This window comes from Coloeus monedula, assembly GCF_965178545.1.
Source record: "Coloeus monedula genome assembly, chromosome: Z".
Classification (NCBI taxonomy): domain Eukaryota; kingdom Metazoa; phylum Chordata; class Aves; order Passeriformes; family Corvidae; genus Coloeus; species Coloeus monedula.
This window is the reverse complement of record NC_138822.1, coordinates 74,262,637-74,283,249: the sequence shown is the minus strand read 5'-3', so window position 1 is coordinate 74,283,249 and position 20,613 is coordinate 74,262,637. Positions and strand designations below refer to the sequence as shown.

Genomic DNA, 20,613 nt, shown 5'->3' with positions numbered 1-20,613 from the left:
AAGGATGCAACCATCCTCTTACCAGCAACCTTAATTCACTAATCTAAGGCTAAATATTTACAGTCATTCTCTAAATAAATAATGATAATGAAAGAGAAGAAAGAAACCTGTCGCCCTTGTAGCTCTAATTTACAGTGAGTTTTGCACTCCATATACTGCATATCTTCATCTCAGCAGGCAGCTCTCATTCGAGAGGAACAGGTGTCATGGGCTGTTGCAGAGGACACAAAATGTTCTTTCTTCAGAGATTTATTTTATTGCTCTCGCTATAAAAAGTCTTCAGGCTCAAGCACATGAGAGCCCCATGTGTGTGCACAAACAGTGGGAGTCAGTCAGACACACACTTTAAATTGGTTTGGGGACTCCCAGTAATTGCGAAGCCAATTCAGCACCAGCTTCCCACAGCCACTGGCCAGTGAAATACATCCAGGGAAACAGACAGCTTTCAGTTCTGAGTGGAGCAGATTTCCTGTATGAAACCAGCACAACATATCTGGCCACCAGAAAATAAATAGCTTTTCTGGGTAACTCTTTCTTCCTTAGTGGATTGATTATTTATTGAAACAAAAACCCCAAGCAGATCATCTATGGTCAGGACATTATGCTGTTTGTGCTGTCATAATTGTCACTGTATGCTGGAAAAATCTGTCAAGAGGAAAGACAGGAAGGGGACCCCTCCAGCATCCTGCACAAAACTGCACTGAAGGCACTCACTCACTCAAATGTAAACTCCAAGCAAGTGGCAGCTGGTAGACAGAGCCACCCAACAGATTTTCTGTCCTGTGAAGAGCACTGACCAACATCCCTCAAAAGGAATTTTCATTCCAGAAATACTGAAATTATCAGTTTTGACATTGCTCATGATTACTCATGGAACCTGAGTTAATGCAAAAATGGTTTCAAACACTCCAATACTCTACTTTTCAGAAACTAAGCTTTCTAGCATAGTTTGCTCCCAATGCTGCTTCAAATTTACACAGACAAACTCAATTCTTCACCTAGGGTATGGGGGACTATCTGTACTGGATGGAAGATTTCAACTCCAGTTTTGATTACCTTTCTACAGTTTCAGATGACCCAGTAAGGGTCATGGCCACAGCAGTCACAGCACCAGAATAGAAGCTCCCTGAACAAAGTTTCCAGTGTATTAGTGGCACATTTTACCTCCTCACATGCTCATAACAACAGCTCAGTGAACCCTGAGACTTGGATTGCTCAAAGGATTTGTTGAGCTCAGCAGAGAATGTTCTTGTGTTCCCCATCTCAACTACTCTTTGGGATACCATGAGTCCAGCAAGGCCTGACAGACACATTTCCCATCTGGAGGGTGACTGCAGGTCAGGCGGACTGATGCTGAGTCCGAGTGGGTGTTGAAAAGGCGAAGGAGCAGCAGATCCAAATCCCCAGCACCCTCACAGAGGCTAGCACTGCCTGCTCCCAGCAGGGTCCTCACATAAACAGGGGTACCCTTGTCAATCAGACCACCCCTGTGGGAGGGCAGACGGTGCCAGCAGGAAGCTTCAGCCAAAATCTGAAGTTTGCTGATCGTGTAACCTACAATAATTACCAAGACATGTATTTGCTCCCATTAACTACAGCAGGATCTGGCAGCTGCGACATCCCTTCTGCCTCCTTGCCTAAACACAAACTTGGAAGAGAGGCATGAACAGAAATGAAGTGACCCGGGATCGTCAGGGAACTGTCAGCTTCCAGGTGACATGCAGGGAGCACTTGCTGTAAGAGGGACATCTGCTGTAAGCAAACTCCTGCCTCTTGCTGGATCCTGGGGGTGCTCATGGCCTCCCCTCAGTTCAGATGTAAAGCAAAACTTCAACTTTATGTGGCTGCAAAGCCGAGACCAGCTGGGCTCAACATTGAATCAGATGGGCAGGAGGGTGAAGTCAGTCACTTCTATGTTCACAGCTGCTAGGGGCAAAAATCTCACTGGTCTTCCAGTGTGCCTGTTACTCCAGTGATTTGCAATGACCACCAGGGCCAGGGTGTGTCCCATGAAGGCTGGGACTAGGGATGGAGACACATGGAAAAGAATTTGCAGAAAACCACCATTCCTTATCTTTCAGATAGGCACTGCAGCACAGGACAGTAATTTTATCACCCAGCACTGTTTGTTATGAGTCTGATTCATGCTCCCATATGTTATAACTTGACAATATTTTTACTTCCAGAGCCGAACAACAAGGAAACATACTTCCAAGTGAACACAGTGGGAATTTAATGTCAAGCTTCTTTAGTTCAGATATCGTATGAAACAGATAGCAGATATAGGGGAATAAACAGGAAACATAATATGTCCATGACTGCCATCTGTATAAATGAGCATGGGGGGAGCTTGAAGATTCACTGCACTTCTGTTCATGAGTCCTGATGGGCTTGCAATAAAACATTTCCTCTCTGATAGTTCATTGATCAGCTTCCCTCAGCCTGGAGTTTTCCTTATGGCAGCTCCCTATTAATGCCACATTTGCCATCGCTCCAGTATGCCAGTGTTGCAATGGGAGCTTTCCTTAACACCAGCACCACAGTAACCTGCACTGCCCTTTGCCCAGAGTGGTGGGTGAGAGGCTGGACGTGCCCCAGGCATGCCACTCACAGCCCAGAAAGCCAAACGTGTCCTGGGCTGCATCCAGAGCCCCGTGGGCAGCAGGGGAGGGAGGGGATTGTGCCCCTCTGCTCCGCTCTGCTGAGACCCACCTGGAGCACTGCATCCAGCTCTGGGGTCCCAGCACAGGAGGGACAGGGACCTGCTGGGGTGAGTCCAGAGGAGGCCATCAAGATGATCAGAGGGCTGGAGCACCTCTGCTGTGAGGAAAGGCTGAGAGAAGTGGGATTTCTTCTGGAAAACAGAAGGCTTTGGGGTGACCTAATTGTGACCTTCCAGTACCTGAAGAAAGCTGACAAGAAAGATGAAGAGAGATTACTTGCAAAAGCATCTAGTGACAGGACAAGGGGGAGTGGCTTCAAACTGAAAGAGAGTAGGCTGAGATTAGATATTAGGAAAAAATTCTTTACTGTGAGGGTGGTGAGGCACTGGTACAGGCTGCCCACAGAAGCTGTGGATGCCCCATCACTGGCAGTGTCCAAGGCCAGGCTGGATGGGGCTTTGAGCAACCTGGTCTAGTGGAACGTGTCCCTGCCCACAGCAGGGGGTTGGAACTAGATCATCTTTAAGGTTTCTTCCAACACAAACCATTCTGAGATTCTATGATTCATTCTCTGATGCCTCAGATCCCAGTTGAAGCCACTGAATCACTGAATCCAGACCATCTTCTCACCCGCTTGTAACATGACAGAGCTAGAGGTAACTCCAGAGATCTAGCAAAAGACTGCCTTCCAAAACATCCAATCCCTCCTGGAAACTATTTTCCTCTGTCCCAAATCCTTAACTTAGATCTAGCAAAAGCTAACTTGATGACTCATAAGGGTAACAGTGAATTAGGAGAAGCCTTCAAGAATATTGAAAAATTTTCTTTTTTATTAGTTTGTGATATCAAGTAGGCATTGACTGAAACACAGATATTTAGCAACTTCTTGGTTTTCATCAAAGGTTCCCTTAAAATCCCGGACACGTCAGCTTACAGACTGTGGTTGGCCACTCTGAAGGTCCTGTGGTTATGTCTTGGGGTGACTTTTTGATGTGTATCCCATATTGCTGCCCTATGCCCAGAAATTAATTTGTGTACCTTTCTATGCCTTTAAACTGAGCCTGAGAGGGGGAAGGAAAACCGAGCAGAACTTCTTCAAAGCAGTTTGCAGCTTGTTCAAGGTCACACAGAGATAGAGGTGGCTCTCTGCGTTCAGCTGCAGCAGGAGATCGAGAGGGAAGGGAAGCACCCGGCTTGCTTTTCTTTCCAGCCAGCTTTCAGCAGTTTTTTTTTTTCCTCAGCTCTTTTTCCTTTGGAGAGTTGATCTTTCATTTTCCTGGGACTTCATTTTTTTTTTCCTTTTCTCTCTACTGGACAGTTTCAACATCGGAATACACTGGGAGGACTTTCCACCAAGCTCTTGGCCCTGAAGGCGGGCCCACCACCTTGTCCCAGCTCCAGGGAGGGGGAGAGAGATCTACGGAAGAACTCTGAAATTTTTCCAGGTTTCTCTCAGCAGAGCAAGAGGTTTTATTATTTAGCATTATTATCCTTTTCCTGTGTGCTCGTCAAATAAATAGGTTTTGTCTCTTTCACTTTCCTTCAAGGAAAATTTATTTTTCCTGAACCTGGTGGGGGAGGGGTGGTTGTGCCTTCTCTCAGAGGATGTATTTCTAAATTTGACCAAACCGGCACAGGTTATTTCTCATTTCCTGGGTCGTACTGCTGTAACCACTGCATCTGTAGGACACCAGTACTCCTTGGCTAACTCATCCCAGGTTTTGTTCCTGTGAGTGTTCTGGAGCTACCTGCACTTCTTCATTAGGAGAAAAGAGGAGGTTGGGATCAATTAGTGACAGAAATAAGCAATATCCTCATGTAAACTCCCCATATTCTACTGCAGGGAATAAGGGCTGGGGAGGCTGCAGTTCTGGGCAGCAGCAATAAACCATGTTTCTTACTAATCACCATTCTGAAACACAGTCAGATAAACCAATCCCAGGAAGAGAGGTGTCTGGTACCAACTCCTGTTCTCCAGGGAACATGATAACCCTCTGAAAACAAAGATAGGACATTCAACAGTGCTGAAGTTTCTCCCTCTTAACTCTGCAACGTACTGTTTCTATATCCACAGAATTAAACTATCAGTTGTGCTGCATCAAGTGCCTCTGTCTGGAACACCCCACCTGAAATCCCTTTCTTTTGCCTCATCCTGTCGCCACATTGGTTTAATTTTGAGCTGATGTTGGCAGCCAACAGGCAGTTTGTTTGGTGGGTGCTGCATGCTTGGCTGAGCCAAGGGAGTGCTGCAAGCTGTGCCACACAGTGCAGCAACCACAGGAACTGCTCGTCAGGCTGTGTTGAGCAGTGGGACATCCAAGAATGCCTAATGGCACTTTGCAAAGCAGAGGGAGCTTCCACTCACTTCTCAGATCAGTTCAATCCTCTCCCTGAGAGCACCTGTGCAGAGTGCTGCCCCTGTGGGCTGGAGATGCACACTTACTTTCTAAAGTAAGAAGGAGCAACTTCCTGCAACTTCCATAGGGTGTTGTGAGGCTGAGCCCATGGATGGATGCATGGGTGGAGTTTGGTGACCGAGTGAGAACTGATGGTGTGCTCTGCCCAAGCTGTGCTCCTGGGCAGCATGTCAAGGATCAGGGTTGGTCTGATCAAGTTCCTGGGCATAAGCTCCAGCAGGACTTGCAAAACCTGAGTGTTGAGAAGATTCGGGGCGGAGGACAAATAGGCATGGTAATATTATATACAATTCTTCAAGAGACACACATTTGCTGCCAAGAAATTACAGACATAACTGCTTAGACTAGATGTGGTAGGATTTCATCTATTTCATAGGAAATAATGAAGCCTTTTAGTGTGTTATTTATACTTAGCACCATGCCGCATTCTTCTGCTTTTTCTCCTCACCTTTTTTAATGATCTCTTTTATGCTGAAGTATCAAGCACCAAAATAACTCAGTGATGGGGATCCTTGGCATATAAGATATATTTTTAAGGCTTTTGTTTTTTCCTGGAAATTCCATTGTACAAATCTTCTTGCACTGGAAACAGAAAATATCAGAGCCATCAAACATATGCAATGCCATTTATTGAAGCTTGAAACAAATATGTCATCATAGTTTGCTTTTTAAACCTTGAAATGTTAGAAGAAGCTGTGAATGTGAAAAATACACATTTTTTCCTGAGCAATCTGTTGAAGCTGATGTGTCTTGGGCTAATATGATAATATAATAATAATACACCTCTGCACTTAGTATTCAATTCAGTTTTGAGACTAATGACCATCTGGGTTCAGATCATAAATCCACCTTTATTTAAGAACAGCTGTGTCATAATAGCAGTGGCACTGCTCTGTTAAAACAGTTCATGTTGTCACAGTATTTTCCCTAAAGTTTTAAGCTGAGCAACAGTAATGACTGCACTTCCCTGGGTAGAAAGACTATTTTGACTAATGTCTGTAATATAATTTATTCACTTTTCATTAATTTCAAATGAAATTAATAAATTTCAGCTCCCTGAAGAAAAAATGAAGGCAGAGATGGTTTAACTCCATACTAGCCCTAAGGAGCACTGGAAAGGACAACAACTCCTGCAGGCATTTTCCTCCCATCTGCACAATATCCACTCGGTCAGCTCCTTTCTCATTAGCCCACATACCTGGCAGCCTCCCTCTGCTGACCTCTGTGGATAAAATGTTATGCAGGTACCTCTATGCACAGAATAATCTGACCCAGAACGTCGTCCCGCCCAAATCCTATAGGATGCTTCTGGGAATGTAAGGCACATCTGCACTGCCCACCAGTCCAGGTTGTTTGGCTATTGGGAAACTGCTCTACACAATGCAGCCCAAGCCGAAGCCCTGCCCAAATCCTTCCTGAATCAGGCGAGACACCTCTACTCCTGCACAATTCAATACTTCTGTGTCCAGTGGAGTAAGACCTGCCCAGATTTATTTTGCTCAAAGGGTCCCCAGAAGGAGAGAAGCATACTGTGAAACTTAAAAAGCATCATGTCTGGCGCTGGCCAGCAACACCACAGACATCTATTATTGTAAGAGCGTGTGCACGCATGCACGTGCACCACTGCAAGTCATCCCCATGTCTGTTAATCTAGCACCACATTTTTAACAGTGGATTTTGTTTTATCAGCACCTAAACCTGGGGTTATATTGCCATCACAGAGGTTAATAAATCTAACCTCACCATGCTGCATATTTCAAACTCCCAGAGATTTCAAGTGAAGAAGTAAGTCCTCATTCAAAGGTCACAAACCTTTGAAAAATTACAATTTGACTCGTGGTCATCATTAGGTTAATACATTATAGCCAGGCTAAAATACTTCTATTAACTTTCATAAAGGTCTGTCTAGAAAAAAAGCTACTGCTAGTCATAGTTCTGTAACCATAGTGACACTTGGATTCATGACCACATGTCTCGCTGTATACTGCATAAAATGTGACATTTCCCTGCACTACAATCTGAAATTGTAAGGTAAGTAGGGTGCAAATCTGAGATTTTCAGAAAAGCATGAAGAACCAAGGTGTCCAAATCCTACTGAATTCCAAAGGAATCTAAATGTCTGCTCTTGTTCAGCTCTTTACAAAATGCCCAGTTTTGTTCAAAGGGTCCAGTCTTGGTTCCCTGAAGTTTGTTTTGGCATTTTCTTCACTAGCAAAACAGATATGCTGTTTGGCTAGTGGTGCCCTCATGCCTGAGGCCTGAGCTATGCAGATACTATTCTGGGCCTCAGATTCCTGTCCCAGGAGCCCTCAGCTCCACTATGATCAAGGATTTACACTGGGGGAAAAGTCTGCTGTGAGTGAGTGGTAGTGCTCTTGTGGATGTGGGCTTTTGCTCTGCTGGGAGATACTGGATGAAATGATAGCTCTATCACTGAATATCTGTGTGAATTACGAAGTTTCCAGTTGTTAGTTGGCCTTTATGCTGATGGTGTAAAATTGGTTTCAAAATGTAGTATGGGAAATTTCCAGCTGAAATGCTTGCATGCCACATGTGAAGCTGCAAGAAAGGTTTAAATCTGTAAAGTTGAAATCTGTCATAAAAGTTAACATGAAAATAGAAAACCTGTTTAGCTGGGTTGTGTCATTGCTCCTTCCTTCGTCATTTGTCAAAGAACAGAAGGATTTCAGTTTTCAAATGCAAAAGACTCAACATCAAATTGTCCTTACCTACATCTGCTTAGAAGTCTTTCGCTTTCTCGCTACGTGACTCCTTTACTCTTTGTGCCGTAAACTGTGGAACCCATTACAGTGCCTGGTTCCTATGCCCAGCAGCTGTAACATTCTTGAACCAAATGGAGCTGACCACAACATAAAACTGGTGGAAGTGAGAAGTCAATAGAGAGAGAATACCTCCCTTTCCAAAGGGTAAGTGTGGAGGTTAAATTTTTGCTGCAGAACAAGCTGGTGCAACCTCTGTGCTCCATCAGATTCCTGACAGCTTTTTATGTTCTGCTAACTTGTATCATTCGTGTCTGAATACCTGCAGCTATGGAAACTGGCCATAGTTTTGACTTGGTTGCTTTACCTGATTTCAAGTGGCCTCAGATGGTTAATTTTAAATGGAGAGGAACTACAGATGATACTTCAGAATGTTGTTGCCTGTCTAGCAAAAAATATGCAAACCCAAATTTTTCTTTACACTGGAATTATTCTATCAGATGGAATGTATAAAACTGTCTAAGAGATATTGCTGGTTTCTCCCCTAAATGTGTAAAAAAGATACATAGGTGTGGCACTTAGGGATGTGCGTGGTTTAGTGGTGGACTTGGCAGCACTGAGTTAGAGATTGGACTTGATCTTAAAGGTCTTTTCCAACCTAAATGATTCTCTGACTCTATTAAGGTGGTAGATGCAAATGGTTTTGCTTTTGTGCTACCAAGAAAAGTTGCTTAGAACATAACTGGGAACTTAACATCCCATATTGATGGGGTTTTCAGGTTACAGCAAGACATTTGTAGCAGGAGAACACTGTCAAGAACACTTTATGGATGAGGTATCCGTCAGAGGTTCAGTCAAGTACTAAGAGAAGATTTTTCCTCCTGAAAAAAACCAATGTTTCAATTCATCCTGCCTATCATAAACAGATATTATAAAACTCTTCTTTTAAATTTATGAAGTGAGCAATGAATTCAGAGAAACACTGCCACTTCACCTTGGTTCTTAAAAAAATGAAGGCAAATGGGCATAAAGAGAACTGGCCCACGGCAGATAAGTGTCTGTTGCCCCAAGGGCCACCTTCACTAAGCACTCTCGAGTAAGCAGTGCTGGTGTTTCAAGTGGGTTTCAGAAAAGAGATGGAAGAACAAGTTAAACATTCATTACAAAAAATCAGAGAATTCTTGCAAGCCTGTTTCTAGCATCTACACATGCCTAAGAAGTACTAGCTGCTGGTACATTGTAAATTATGTTACAAATTTTGGACTACTACAGAAAAAAAAATGAAGCAGTAAATTATGACTGATAACCCTAGGTGATGTGTTTTCCTAGTTTTGATCACAGATTTCCATTTATGTTGGATGGTTCAGAAAAAAATAAGGAACGTAAAACCTGTAAACAGAAGCTCTATTCAAGGAAACAAGATAAAAACAGCTAGTGCCAAGCTGCTTGGTTGTTGTTTTCTGGGTTTTGAGGTGGTTTTCTCCTAGATTTAATGTAATTTTGTTGTTTGAAGCCTTGCGGATCCCCATGTCTTGCTTTGTTACGAATCTGGGGCTGACTACATGTGAAGCAGCACTGAGTCTGTATTGATGGCAGCAAGCACTTGCCAATGCCTTTCAGCCTCTGGCAGAAGTGAACCGACAGCTGGTCTCTGCTGCAGGGCAGCCCTGTAGTGAAGAAGATGAGAACACTTAGCTGTATTTTGCTGACATACTCTCTGTATAGGCAAGATCACCCTCTAAAAGGCTTTTGAAGACTTTACTAGAAGGGCTCTGAGCTGCTACCGTTCTTACCTGAGGGTACCTGCTGGATACAGCAGTACACAGACTACACATAAAGATCTGTGTCCTTCTGTAAGCTTTCTGCCTCCCCTGATGCCTCTTTTTCTGGGCTATTAACCATCTACACAACTGGGTCCCTGGGCCTTTGAAGGACAGAGGTACAGGACACTCTGACTCACAAGAGTACTTCTCTCCACCTCTTGATTTTGGACAGTCTCACCCTACGGGACACTGATTTTTTTACAGTGTCTGTCTGTAAGAATTTTTTTACTTGCACTTCCAGTCCAGAATTTGCAGTTTCCATAGAGGGATCTATCTTAAGAAATGGCATCCTTTTGGACTCACTGTGTGTCCTTCCACAGTCCCCAATGCAGTCTGAGTTACCTAAAACAGGCCAATACAAGCAGACCTAGTAATTTAGTTGTGGCATCATAAATTAGGGATGCATGCTCAGAGACTGCACTCCCCATCATGGCAACATGAGGCCAAAAGAGCTGGAAGACACAACAGCATGGTTCTGCCAACAGAGCAGCCAAGCAGTAACAGGCCAGGCTGACCTGTAATTACTGAGCCCACAGTACTCAAAACAAGTTGACAGACTGAGTCAGTCCCCAGTTTTTGCAGAACCTCAGCACAAAGCCTTCTGAAAACTGTTTCATGCAGGTGTATTACTGTACCTGTATTTTTCCTGCACTCCTGCAGATTGCACTTCTGATATTTCGTGGGCTTGGCTTTATCCACACACATACTGTCATCTTCAGTTTCATTAGTTCCTGTATTCATGCATTTCACAGTTCTTTGCTGAATGCCCCCTCCACAAGAAACAGTGCACTGAAAAGAAGTAATTTTAACATATATGAAACTTTTTTTTACATGGAAATTTTGTAATATGCCAGCCGTGGTGTAATAGGAAGCTAAAACTGCCATGTGATCCAGAAGCAATGGCATTACAGTACTTTGTCTGCTGCATCCAGACACCTCCATGGCGCATTTTGGCCAGATTTGGCAGGATGCAGTAGAGGGTAAATAGTATAAATACAGCATCTTGGAATGTGTAAATAGAGAGAGAGGACTGTTTTCTACAGAGGAGGAAAAGGAAGATTTGCAATGCCAGTTCTACAATATAAGAGAGTAGTAAACCAAATTAGTACAAATTAGGACATTTTTTGCTTCCTGTGTTTTCTGACTATCTAAGTTAAACATGAATAACTGATTGCAATGTTAGGTCTAAAAATGACCAAACTAAGATTTTAATAAAAGCCCAAGAAAGGTTTTGCTTCTTTCCTGGCATTTAAACAGTGGTTACCCTTTCCTTATGACCACAAAAGAACTGCCAGCTGCTTGTTCTGGCTGCACACAGAAGGCCATAAAACCCAAACACTTCTAAAATATCGTCCTGTACCATTCTGTAAATGTACTTAATTCTTCTGACTTCCCAGAGTGTCTCAGAATTCCAATTAGTTTTAAATTCTTTTTCTCTACAGATAAATAGTGCCAGCAGATAAATGAGATAAATAATTCAGCAGAAAGAGAATGTCAGCTAATGAAGCACAAGAGACGAAGGCAGAAGTGGAACCTCTGTCATTTTTCTGCAAGTTGTCCCCTCTGTAATGCATATCTCTGTGCATGAAACACAACAGTACTGGTGTGAGGTACACTGAAAGATCTTAGGTATTCTTGCAACAAATTTATATTTATGTTTAAAATATTTTTATAAAGTAAAATTATTAATGAATACATCAATATGGGATTAATAAATCAATAAAATAGTTGCTATAACATTTGGTATTCGATTGCCTATTTTATGCAGTTCACTTCCATATTTAAGTGTTACACTAACTCTACATTACATTGTAGTCATGTCTCATCTAATGGCTTTGTGTCAAAACCAACTCATTACATTTTCTGTGTTAAATGAGACTCCATCATTTCACTATTTGTGGCTCCTGCTTTTAGCATTCCTTCAGTATTCCATTCTCCTGGGAGGAGTATTTGTAATGTACGCAATGTTGATTAAGGAAACTGGAGGGAAAGGTTTATCATATATACCAGTTTCTCTATAGATAAATCTGTATAGCAGATACTGGAAGGTTCCCCAAAAATATGCCTCATATTTGGCAGTGACATTTCCAAGTACTAAGTAGGAGGCTACTGGTCAAAATTCAGAATTTCTCTTTGTGTGGGCAAGCACAATATTCCCCAAAGTTGTTTTGAGAATAACCCAATCCCCTCCAATAGCCCCAAACAGTGGAAAATTTCAAATGAGCAATGGAGGAACATTAATGTTAAAACTCCTTTCTTCTTAGACAAGATAGAAATCGCAGCCCTCCAGCAACATATAATGCAGCAACAAGAAGTAGAAGCTACAATATCTGTCACCTGAAGGAATGGACACAGGCTGGCTATTAAATGCTCAGTACTGTTTTCAAAAGTTCTTCTCTTGCACAAGAAACTGTACTTGCAGTACAGGTACAGGTACTGCAGTTCAGATACATGTGCACAACACGACCACATATGGCCAACAATATGACAAGAAACAAGACAGAAATAAAGTGAATCCTACCGGGCTCCAGGCCTGGTGAATCCACTGTGTGCAAGGCTGCCTGTTACACGATGCAACGGCATCAGGTCTTTTGGTCCAGTCACAGAGCCCTTCCCGGGGGCAGTAGATGCGCCGCTTCTGCTGGCCACCACCACACGTCCTCGAACACTGACAAAACAGGGGCGCCGTCAGAGGTGGGAAAGGATGAGAAACCAGAAACAGGCCACAGAGACAGCTAGACATGTTCATGCAGAAATGTGGGGCCACAGGTAACAAGAACACCGTGTCACTGGCCCATGGGTTTAGAAAGATATATGAGCTAGCTTGCACATCAAATGAAGAAGACATGAAGAAAAGGTCTGCACTGAGGCACTTATTCCATGTGCTTGGAAGGAGACAGGGAAGAAGCTGTTACTTGGGAAAAAGCTGCTCCTGGCACATCCTACTGCAAGGACTAAAGGACAGCATAGAAGTGGCTACACAGAACAGGCAACATAGAACTGCTCATCAGCATCACCAACACCAGGAGCTTCTCTAACAAGAACGAGATTAGAAGTCATGTGTCTGCAGGATTAATCTATAACACTAACTGAAGACAGAACAAGTTCGTAAGATGCAGCATTTCATTTTTATGAGGTGGTTGGGGAAATTAAAATTCAATCCATACAGAAATTGAACTGTTTGGCAGTAAAAGTTTCATACAAAGATAGTGACCCAGGTTATTTTTTAAACATTCTTCTGTCCATATTCTAGAATTACTTATGCACTGATATTTTACTATTTTTTCACTAAGTCTGTAGTAGAGTCTACTTGAAATACACTCTGGCATGAAACAAAGTACCAAATATACTTTGAATAATGCATTGTTCCTCCTACAAGGAATTGCACCCCTATGGACAGAGCAATGTATCTGACATCTGATAAATTAACTTTCTCAATCCATTTCTATCCAGTGTCCTTAGCATGAGGACAACTGTCAGGGTTGGACTGGTGTTTTTATAAGGTAGTTTAAGTGGCAAACAAGTGTAATCATTCGGCTATTTTTATTTTTCTGACCCCTGCTGATTGCTCTGACAGCATACCCTGGTCTCCTCCAGGTGTGATTTGTTAGTGCCCTGCAAAGAAAATGTGATCACCTCCCTTTAAAATCCTGAAGCATCAGGTCCACAAGGCAAATATCATGACACTTTCTCCAGAGCTGCTTTCAGTGGGGTTAAATTTTAAAATATAACCAGACCACGTGCTTTAGCTGACATAAATATGTGCCTGGCTGCCTCCGAGTTTGTTGGCACAGATATATATTACAAAGGGACCCAAAAGTCAGATTTATCTTGTCTGATCTAAGCCTCTGGCCCCATAAAATTTCAGTCCAAAAGTGTAAATGAAAATCCTAAATTCACCATAATGAGAAAGCAACATTAAAATGGCAGCAAAAAGGATTCATCTAAATGAACCACATTTACTGATCCAATAGGATAGCTAAAAAAAATTTTCTTCCAGGTCATCTGCTTCTCTCTTTCAAGATACAGTAATTTACAACTCCAGCTGTAAATCACATGCAATTCTAAGAATGATTCTGTGAAGCCTTATGAACACCTGTATTTTATGAACAGCTATTTTTTGCTGTAGCCATACACAAGAACTGCAGAGTGGCACTCACCAGCTGCGTGTTCCTTGGAGCAGGAGTTTACCTGACAGCATGGGATCTAACAACTGCTTGTTACCTGAAAGGAAATGGTTGGTTCCCAAAGTTTCTTTTAAAGAACAGTACCTCACTCCAGGGCTCCACACGCCATCGCAAGCAAGGCTCTGTGTTACAGCTAGTGTTGAATTGTGGTTTATAGCTGAGTAACTGGCAGTGGAAAGGCCTGAGAAGCCGCTTTTCCCGAACATCAATGCAGTGAACGTCTCGGGTCTTGAAGCCTCTGCTGCAGTTCACAGAGCACTGTACACAAAACAGAGAGAGGCACATCTCCACATGATGCTCCACTGAGGGGCTGTACCTGCCCCAGTCACAGAGGAGGAGGACAGCGTGAGCTTTGAGCATCCTGAACAGAGGGAATTTCCAGTTTACCATAACAGCAATCTGTCGTGAGGCTTAAACACTGTGGTTTTCCTTACAGCAGCCCAGAACATGCTATGTAAGTACTTCCCCTCCTACACTGCTATGGCTGTTAATAATATGGATACATATTTAATTGGGAAATCTTCCCAGCTATTTCCAAAAATGTCATAGTGAAAGAGTCATAATGCAATAAATACAAAAAAACGTGTTCTGTATGCAGGGATATTGTCAGTTCCTTAGTTGCTTCGGAGGGAGGAAAGGAATGAGTAGCAGTTCCCACCCTCGCCTTCCTTGCACCTCCATGGCACCAGGAGGATCCATACCCCAAGAGCAGCCTGAGTTTGAGAGAATGGGAGGGAGGAGAGAGGCACCCTAAGCCTCACTCACAGCCTGTGAAGTCACTGCTCAGCTTAGGGCTCTGCTGAGGAGCTAAGTGAGCCCTTCCAGTCTCCAATTTCTAGCCAGAGCTTCTTCCAAGGCCTCATGCAGCATCACCAGGTCCTGTCCCCAGGCACCAAGGCTCAGGACCTTTCCTGCTCTGGAAGAACTGAATTTGCTATCCCAGGGATAAGGAAAAATATGTATTTTGTCTTCACTTAGAATTAAAGCCAGTTCCAACTGCACCAGTTGAATGATCTCAGATTAGCTTTCCCCTTTTACCACTATGACGCAATAGCAACTGATTCTGTTCTCCTTTGCACAAATAAGCATCCTTAGTTGAGCAAGGAACCTGAATACAATACTTCTCCTAGGAGATGAAGAATGGATGGAAAGGGAATCCTTACTCTTGTCCACAGGACAGGTTTCTGTCTGTCTGGATAGAAACAGTGGATGGAAGTGACTGTGTAAGAAACTGAGAACAACAGCCTCAAAATATATACAAATCATATCTGTCATTAAACTCAGATGCTATGATTTAGTCTGACGCACCTTTCTTTTAGGAGAGGGGAAAAATTAGGTAAAAGTAAAGGAGCAGAAAAAGCTCTACTACACAAGCAGGGAACCCAGCCATCTTATCGTGATAAGGTCCCTTAAAAATATTTGAAATGAGTAACAAAATACAATTGCCACTTGTAAAGCAAGCAGAATTTAGTCATTTTTATAGGAAATTGTAATTAGGTTTGTATAGTTCACTTGATGGAAAATAAGGAGGGTAACACAAATCTGATAGGAGAAGCCTCTTGCCTCAAACTTGTTTCATAACTGGACCGACATTTTTTAAAATTTGCTTCTGTAATATTTTGTCACTAAACCTGATTGCTAGCTATTTTTTGTGACATGAACATCATTCACTTGTTGCTAGAGCAATGACATCTATGAAGAAAAAGTGAAGGTGAAATTGCCCTACTGCAGTTGCGAGGGCAGGATGTCTATGCATCTTTTAAAATTAATTTCGAAGGCTTAAATGTAGTTATATAAAGCCTTGGCCTTTCCTGAACTTTCTAAACAGGCATGTAATTCCTGCACAAATCAATTTTACATCAAAGAGCTCAATAATACCACAGGTTTTGTAACTGTAACCTTTTATTTCTATCAATCTGCCCTCTAGCCCAACGGCAACAACATTGTCCACAGAAATGGTCTGAAATGAGAAAGTTTGACACACCTATCTTTTTCCTTATTAAATCAACAATATTTAAACCAGAATTTTTTAGTTTATCTCTTTGTAGTCTTGAAAAGTAACCTGTGGTTTGAAACTCTATTTTTAGACTGCATGAAGACAAAATGTAATAAGCTTCATGAAGTCACCAAAGTCCTTCCAGGTGCTCTTCACACAACTTAAAATACCAAGATGGAACTCAAGCACAATTCTTTGGGTTCCACTTAGCCACCTGGACACTCTTCTGTCCCTTGACCAGGCCATGGGTACAAAACTAGGACCAAACAGAACCCTGTACATAGCAGGCATTCTCCCCAGTACAATTTGCTTTTAGTTTTTTGGGCTTTTTTCTTTGGTTGTTGTTTGGTTTTTTGTTTGTTGTTTTGTTTCATTGTTGTTGTTTTTTGGTTTTTTTATTTAATGTAAAACTTAGAGGTTACGTGGATGGGAAACAGACCATATGGTGTAAGAGATAGTACATGGTGACAAGGGTGAATAGGAACACGACAACTCCCTCTTCCAAATTCCCACTGCTTCTTAAAATTAGGCCATGCCCCTAGAGGCAGAGATTAAAAAGATGCCACAAGCAACTATGTACAGCTTTGCCCTCTCCATAGAACATGAACAGTGAGTCCTGCTTTGGCTCTTGCTTTGGCAAGAGTTAATGAGCACAACCCACCACAGGAAGAACAAAATTCACAGCAGATGTATTTCCAGATATAACTTGGTCAGGAAATTGGCAAATTAGTGCTGAATAGTCAACTGGGAATCATGTATGCATTCACTGAGTAAATAATTGTTTTAAAAATGAAGTATGTAGAATTTTATACTCACTGAAATTTGCAAGCTTACTGTTCACACACAGCTCTGAATGAAGTTACCTTGCTCCAATTTCCTGTTTTCCAGCTAGCACATGGGCGGAGATAACATCTCCTTGCAGGATCAGGCTTTTTCATGTCCTGACAGTGAGATGTATTCCTGCTGCTGCACTCCACGTGTCTCCAGAAAGCCCCCATTCCACAGGTTGTAGAGCACTGCACAAGGGCAAGAGGAAAGCCCAGGGGCAAACTCAAAATTAGTACATCATTCTGGGAACAATCCTGGAACCTATATATATCTAGAGCCATTTTAGATGACATATGTTATCTGAGATACTCAAAAGAAGACTTCAGATTCACCTAAATTTTACTTAGTATTCTGAAGAAGGGCTTTCTTTTGGTTTCTTAAGACAATACCAATCCTGATTTATACTACACACTTCTTTTCTTTGGCAAACTCCTGCTTACTGAGACGTTCTAAATCTGTACCAGCTGTTCCACTGTTTTCTTCTTCTATCTTTGGGGATCCCATATAAAATGTAATTGTATCCAATTTTCAGCATTGTGCCCTCTCTACCCCTCATACTACCTCATACTGCTGATGAGATGGTCAGTTAATTGAGTGCATGATGCTGAAAATCTTAAATAAATGCATGAGAATCTTGGGAAAACTACACAGGAAAATGTTTCTCTAAATTATTAATTCAGAAAGTGGCTGAGTGTTTTCAACATTTGGGAGGATTTTAGTGTCTGAGGAAAGAGAATATTGATTATTCCAGTCCATATCCCAAGAGTGCACACTCCTCACAAAAAAACCCAAACACTGTCATTGTATTCTGAAGCAGGAAGGGGTGGAAAGTGGTTGGAGACACCCATTTACCTTCTTCTGCCTCAGAAAGGGTGGGACAGCGAACTACACCCATAGAGCCAAACCCAACACACACTAAGCAGTCTTTAGCTGGCACGGGAAACAGCATAAATAATCTTGGATTAAGTCAACATAACAATGAAGAATGCAAATGCTATTGTGGGGTTTGAACTCCCTGTGAGGAAGTAGGAAAGTTAAATATGGAAAGCTGAGTAAGTGTCCCTGGAAAAATAAGGAAACTTAAGCTGAAGCTAATGCAGGAAAAAAAAAAAATCAACACTGAAGACACGGAGAGTCCTGAGACATGTATCCAAAAGGCCACAAAGGTCCTGTTAAAGGAAACTGCATGCCTAGTGACACACCTTTCCAAAACAATTTTTCTGACTGAGAGGATGGACTGCCCTTGTCCTGCTTTCTGATGGGTTGATGCCTTCCCCAGCACCAGTCAGACAACACCAAGACTTTACTGAAAGGTTGCTTAGTCTTTGACCAACGCCACATTCTGAGCACATGTGAGAAGACCAAAGACAGCTCCATGGATGATGCTGGGCAGATCACACTGAGAAAGCTTTATGTTCTTGTCTGAGGAAGGTGGAACAGCAGGATTCTTTCAAACCCTGCTGTGTGCAAGCGCAGGGTCAAGAGAGAAAGGCATGATACTGCAAATGGTTTGAGGATAAAGTCTTAGCTTTCTTGACTCTCGTTTGATGCTAAGTAAGTTTCTGAAGACATACTGCTTTTCCCTTTTGTCATTTGGGAACCAAGATTTCCTCTTGGCACAGCAGATGTCGATCCCAGAAGAGGAAAAGTGCAGGTGACTTTACATGACCAATAGCAGAGGTGCTAATAGAATGAGCTGATCTGGTGGTAATGAAGTATCTCTGGTATCCAGAAAGCTCTTAGAAAGGGAAAAGTGACAGCCCAGAATGCCCCGGGAAACTAGTAGGAAAGGAAGTAAAAGTTATAGACAGGCACTGGTGTAACTGGGCACTGTTTTGCCCTACTGAAATTAGTGGTCTTCCTTGAGGGGGCACTTGCCAGCCCTGTTATGGGACAGGTCACACCTTTCCATCCAGTGACGATCACTGCTCTTGGAACTATTTTTTTACTAGTATGGACATCTCCTACAGAGCAAAGCAATGTCAGAATATTGGCAGCTACTAAAAGAGAAAGAGTGTAGCAACACCAAGTGGTGGTACCCAGGTAGATGCAGTGGTCTTGAAATGGAGAGATGTCTTCTAAAAACAAGCTCAAAGTTTTACTGAGGACAAGTACACAGAAAGAGCAAAAACAAGTCACAAAACTGTACGTTGAAAAGTAAGTAAAAGTAGTGAACAAAAAGAAAAGGTTCTGTGAATGTTAGACTCAAGGTGTGTGTGTGAAATAGGTAACTTTTATTTAATGAGAAAGAGAATAGCTGACCTTACTAATAGAACCACAGAATGGTTGGACTGGAAAGGACTTTTCCTGAAGCAGGGCCACCTAGAGGCAGTTGCCCAGAACCATGTCCAGATGGCTTCAGAATATCTCCAAGGACTGAGGCTCCACAAATTATCTTTTTCATCACTTCTTCAAACTGGAAAAATTAAGTTAAATGTGCCACACTTCCCATAAAGTTTATTTTAACAAGAAACAACATCTTGAATGAGAATAGCAAAAGATGACTAAATCATTAAAGGACAACAAAGTTAGATTTATTAAGTATCATCAAATTGAATTCATCAGTTCTGTGAAATCAAATGTATTAACCTTATCTCTACATTCATTCAAGTGTTCTTCAATAATCTTTGAACAGTTGAGAATTAATTTTTATAATAAACTGGAGAAGTCCCAGCAGACTCGATAAGAAAATCTTTCTGTTTATCTCCAGGAAAATAAAAAGTCCTATCTATGGTCTAATGGAATGCTTCACCAAGCTGACTTCACAGGAAGATAAAAACCAAATTATTAAACAATCAAGATCAAAATGGCAAATACTGACAAAGATGATAAAGCAACAGAAAAGCCCACATGGACCTATCTAGAAGAAATAACTCAATTGAGTCTAATCCTTCTCTGACAGGGGGACATGGCTTAATGAAAATAAGGAGCTGGTTGGTATGATGCATTTTTACATGATTGCACAAAGCATTATTTTAGCAAATGGTGGAAATACAGTCTAGGTGAAATAATTACAAGATTGGTATTCAACTAACTGAAAAACTGAGATAAAGTGGTTCTCAGTGGTTCAGTGTCAAAATGAACAAACATTTCAAACATGATTCTGCAGGGCTCTGTCCAAAACCAGGCTCTCTTCAGCATTTTCATCAACTAACTGAATGAGGAAAGACAGTATGCACTTAAGACATTTGAAGATGATGACAAGTAAGGAGAGTTGGAAGGAATGTTGAAATCTAATTTGATGACATCTCCTCACAATAAAAACTGTAAGAAAGTGGTAGCCTGAAATACAAAAATAGATACAAAATGCTACATTCAGGGAAAACTTTTTATGCACTCATACATGTGTGTGTACATATAAATATAAATATAAGTAATACAAATACAAACACACACATATACACACACACACACACACACACGTAGCTCCCAAATGTAACTGAGAACTTCTGCTGATCTAGAAATACTGTAGAAGGGATCCAGGGTTTACAATGGACCACAAATTGAATAAATCAAAGCAAGAAGGTTGCAAAACAAGACAAATCTCATTTCTGCATTTACAAAGAGGATATTAAATAAAACCATAGTAACTACTCCATTTTATATGCCACGTGTCCACTGGGGCCACAATGAACATCACTGATAAAGAAATATATGATGATACTGAAGCAAGACCATACAAGAACAACAAAGTCCCCAGATATTTAGAGAACCCAAGGAAAATCTGAAAAGAATTTAGAAGTCAGACCCCAAAAGAGTTATTAAGAAGATAATTGTCCTCCACAGCCTGCATATGAAAAAGAGAATCTTCATTTTCAGTATGGAAGATGCTGGCTATGTAAAAGGAAAATATTTCAAGGTGGATAACAAATGACTAGGACAGAAGGTAACATCTCTGCATTGCAGGCCTTTGCTGAGGCTGTGGTGGGCTTGGGGCCACAACCTTTCCCTTGATGTTCTCTTGTAGGCTCTTCCACCC

General features: G+C 41.9%; 1 protein-coding gene across 1 annotated transcript in view; it reads right to left on the bottom strand.

Annotated features, from left to right (window-relative positions):
- Nucleotides 1–9,231: 9,231 nt before the first annotated feature.
- Nucleotides 9,232–20,613, bottom strand: part of ADAMTS12 (ADAM metallopeptidase with thrombospondin type 1 motif 12) — a gene marked incomplete at both ends in the record, with an annotated part of 152,970 nt that continues 141,588 nt past the window's right edge. Inside the window, 5 exons of the mRNA XM_082302088.1 lie at nucleotides 9,232–9,467; nucleotides 10,259–10,412; nucleotides 12,145–12,291; nucleotides 13,895–14,068; nucleotides 16,670–16,822. Of these exons, the coding sequence (XP_082158214.1) occupies nucleotides 9,232–9,467; nucleotides 10,259–10,412; nucleotides 12,145–12,291; nucleotides 13,895–14,068; nucleotides 16,670–16,822 (864 nt within the window). The remainder of the gene's footprint in view (nucleotides 9,468–10,258; nucleotides 10,413–12,144; nucleotides 12,292–13,894; nucleotides 14,069–16,669; nucleotides 16,823–20,613) is intronic.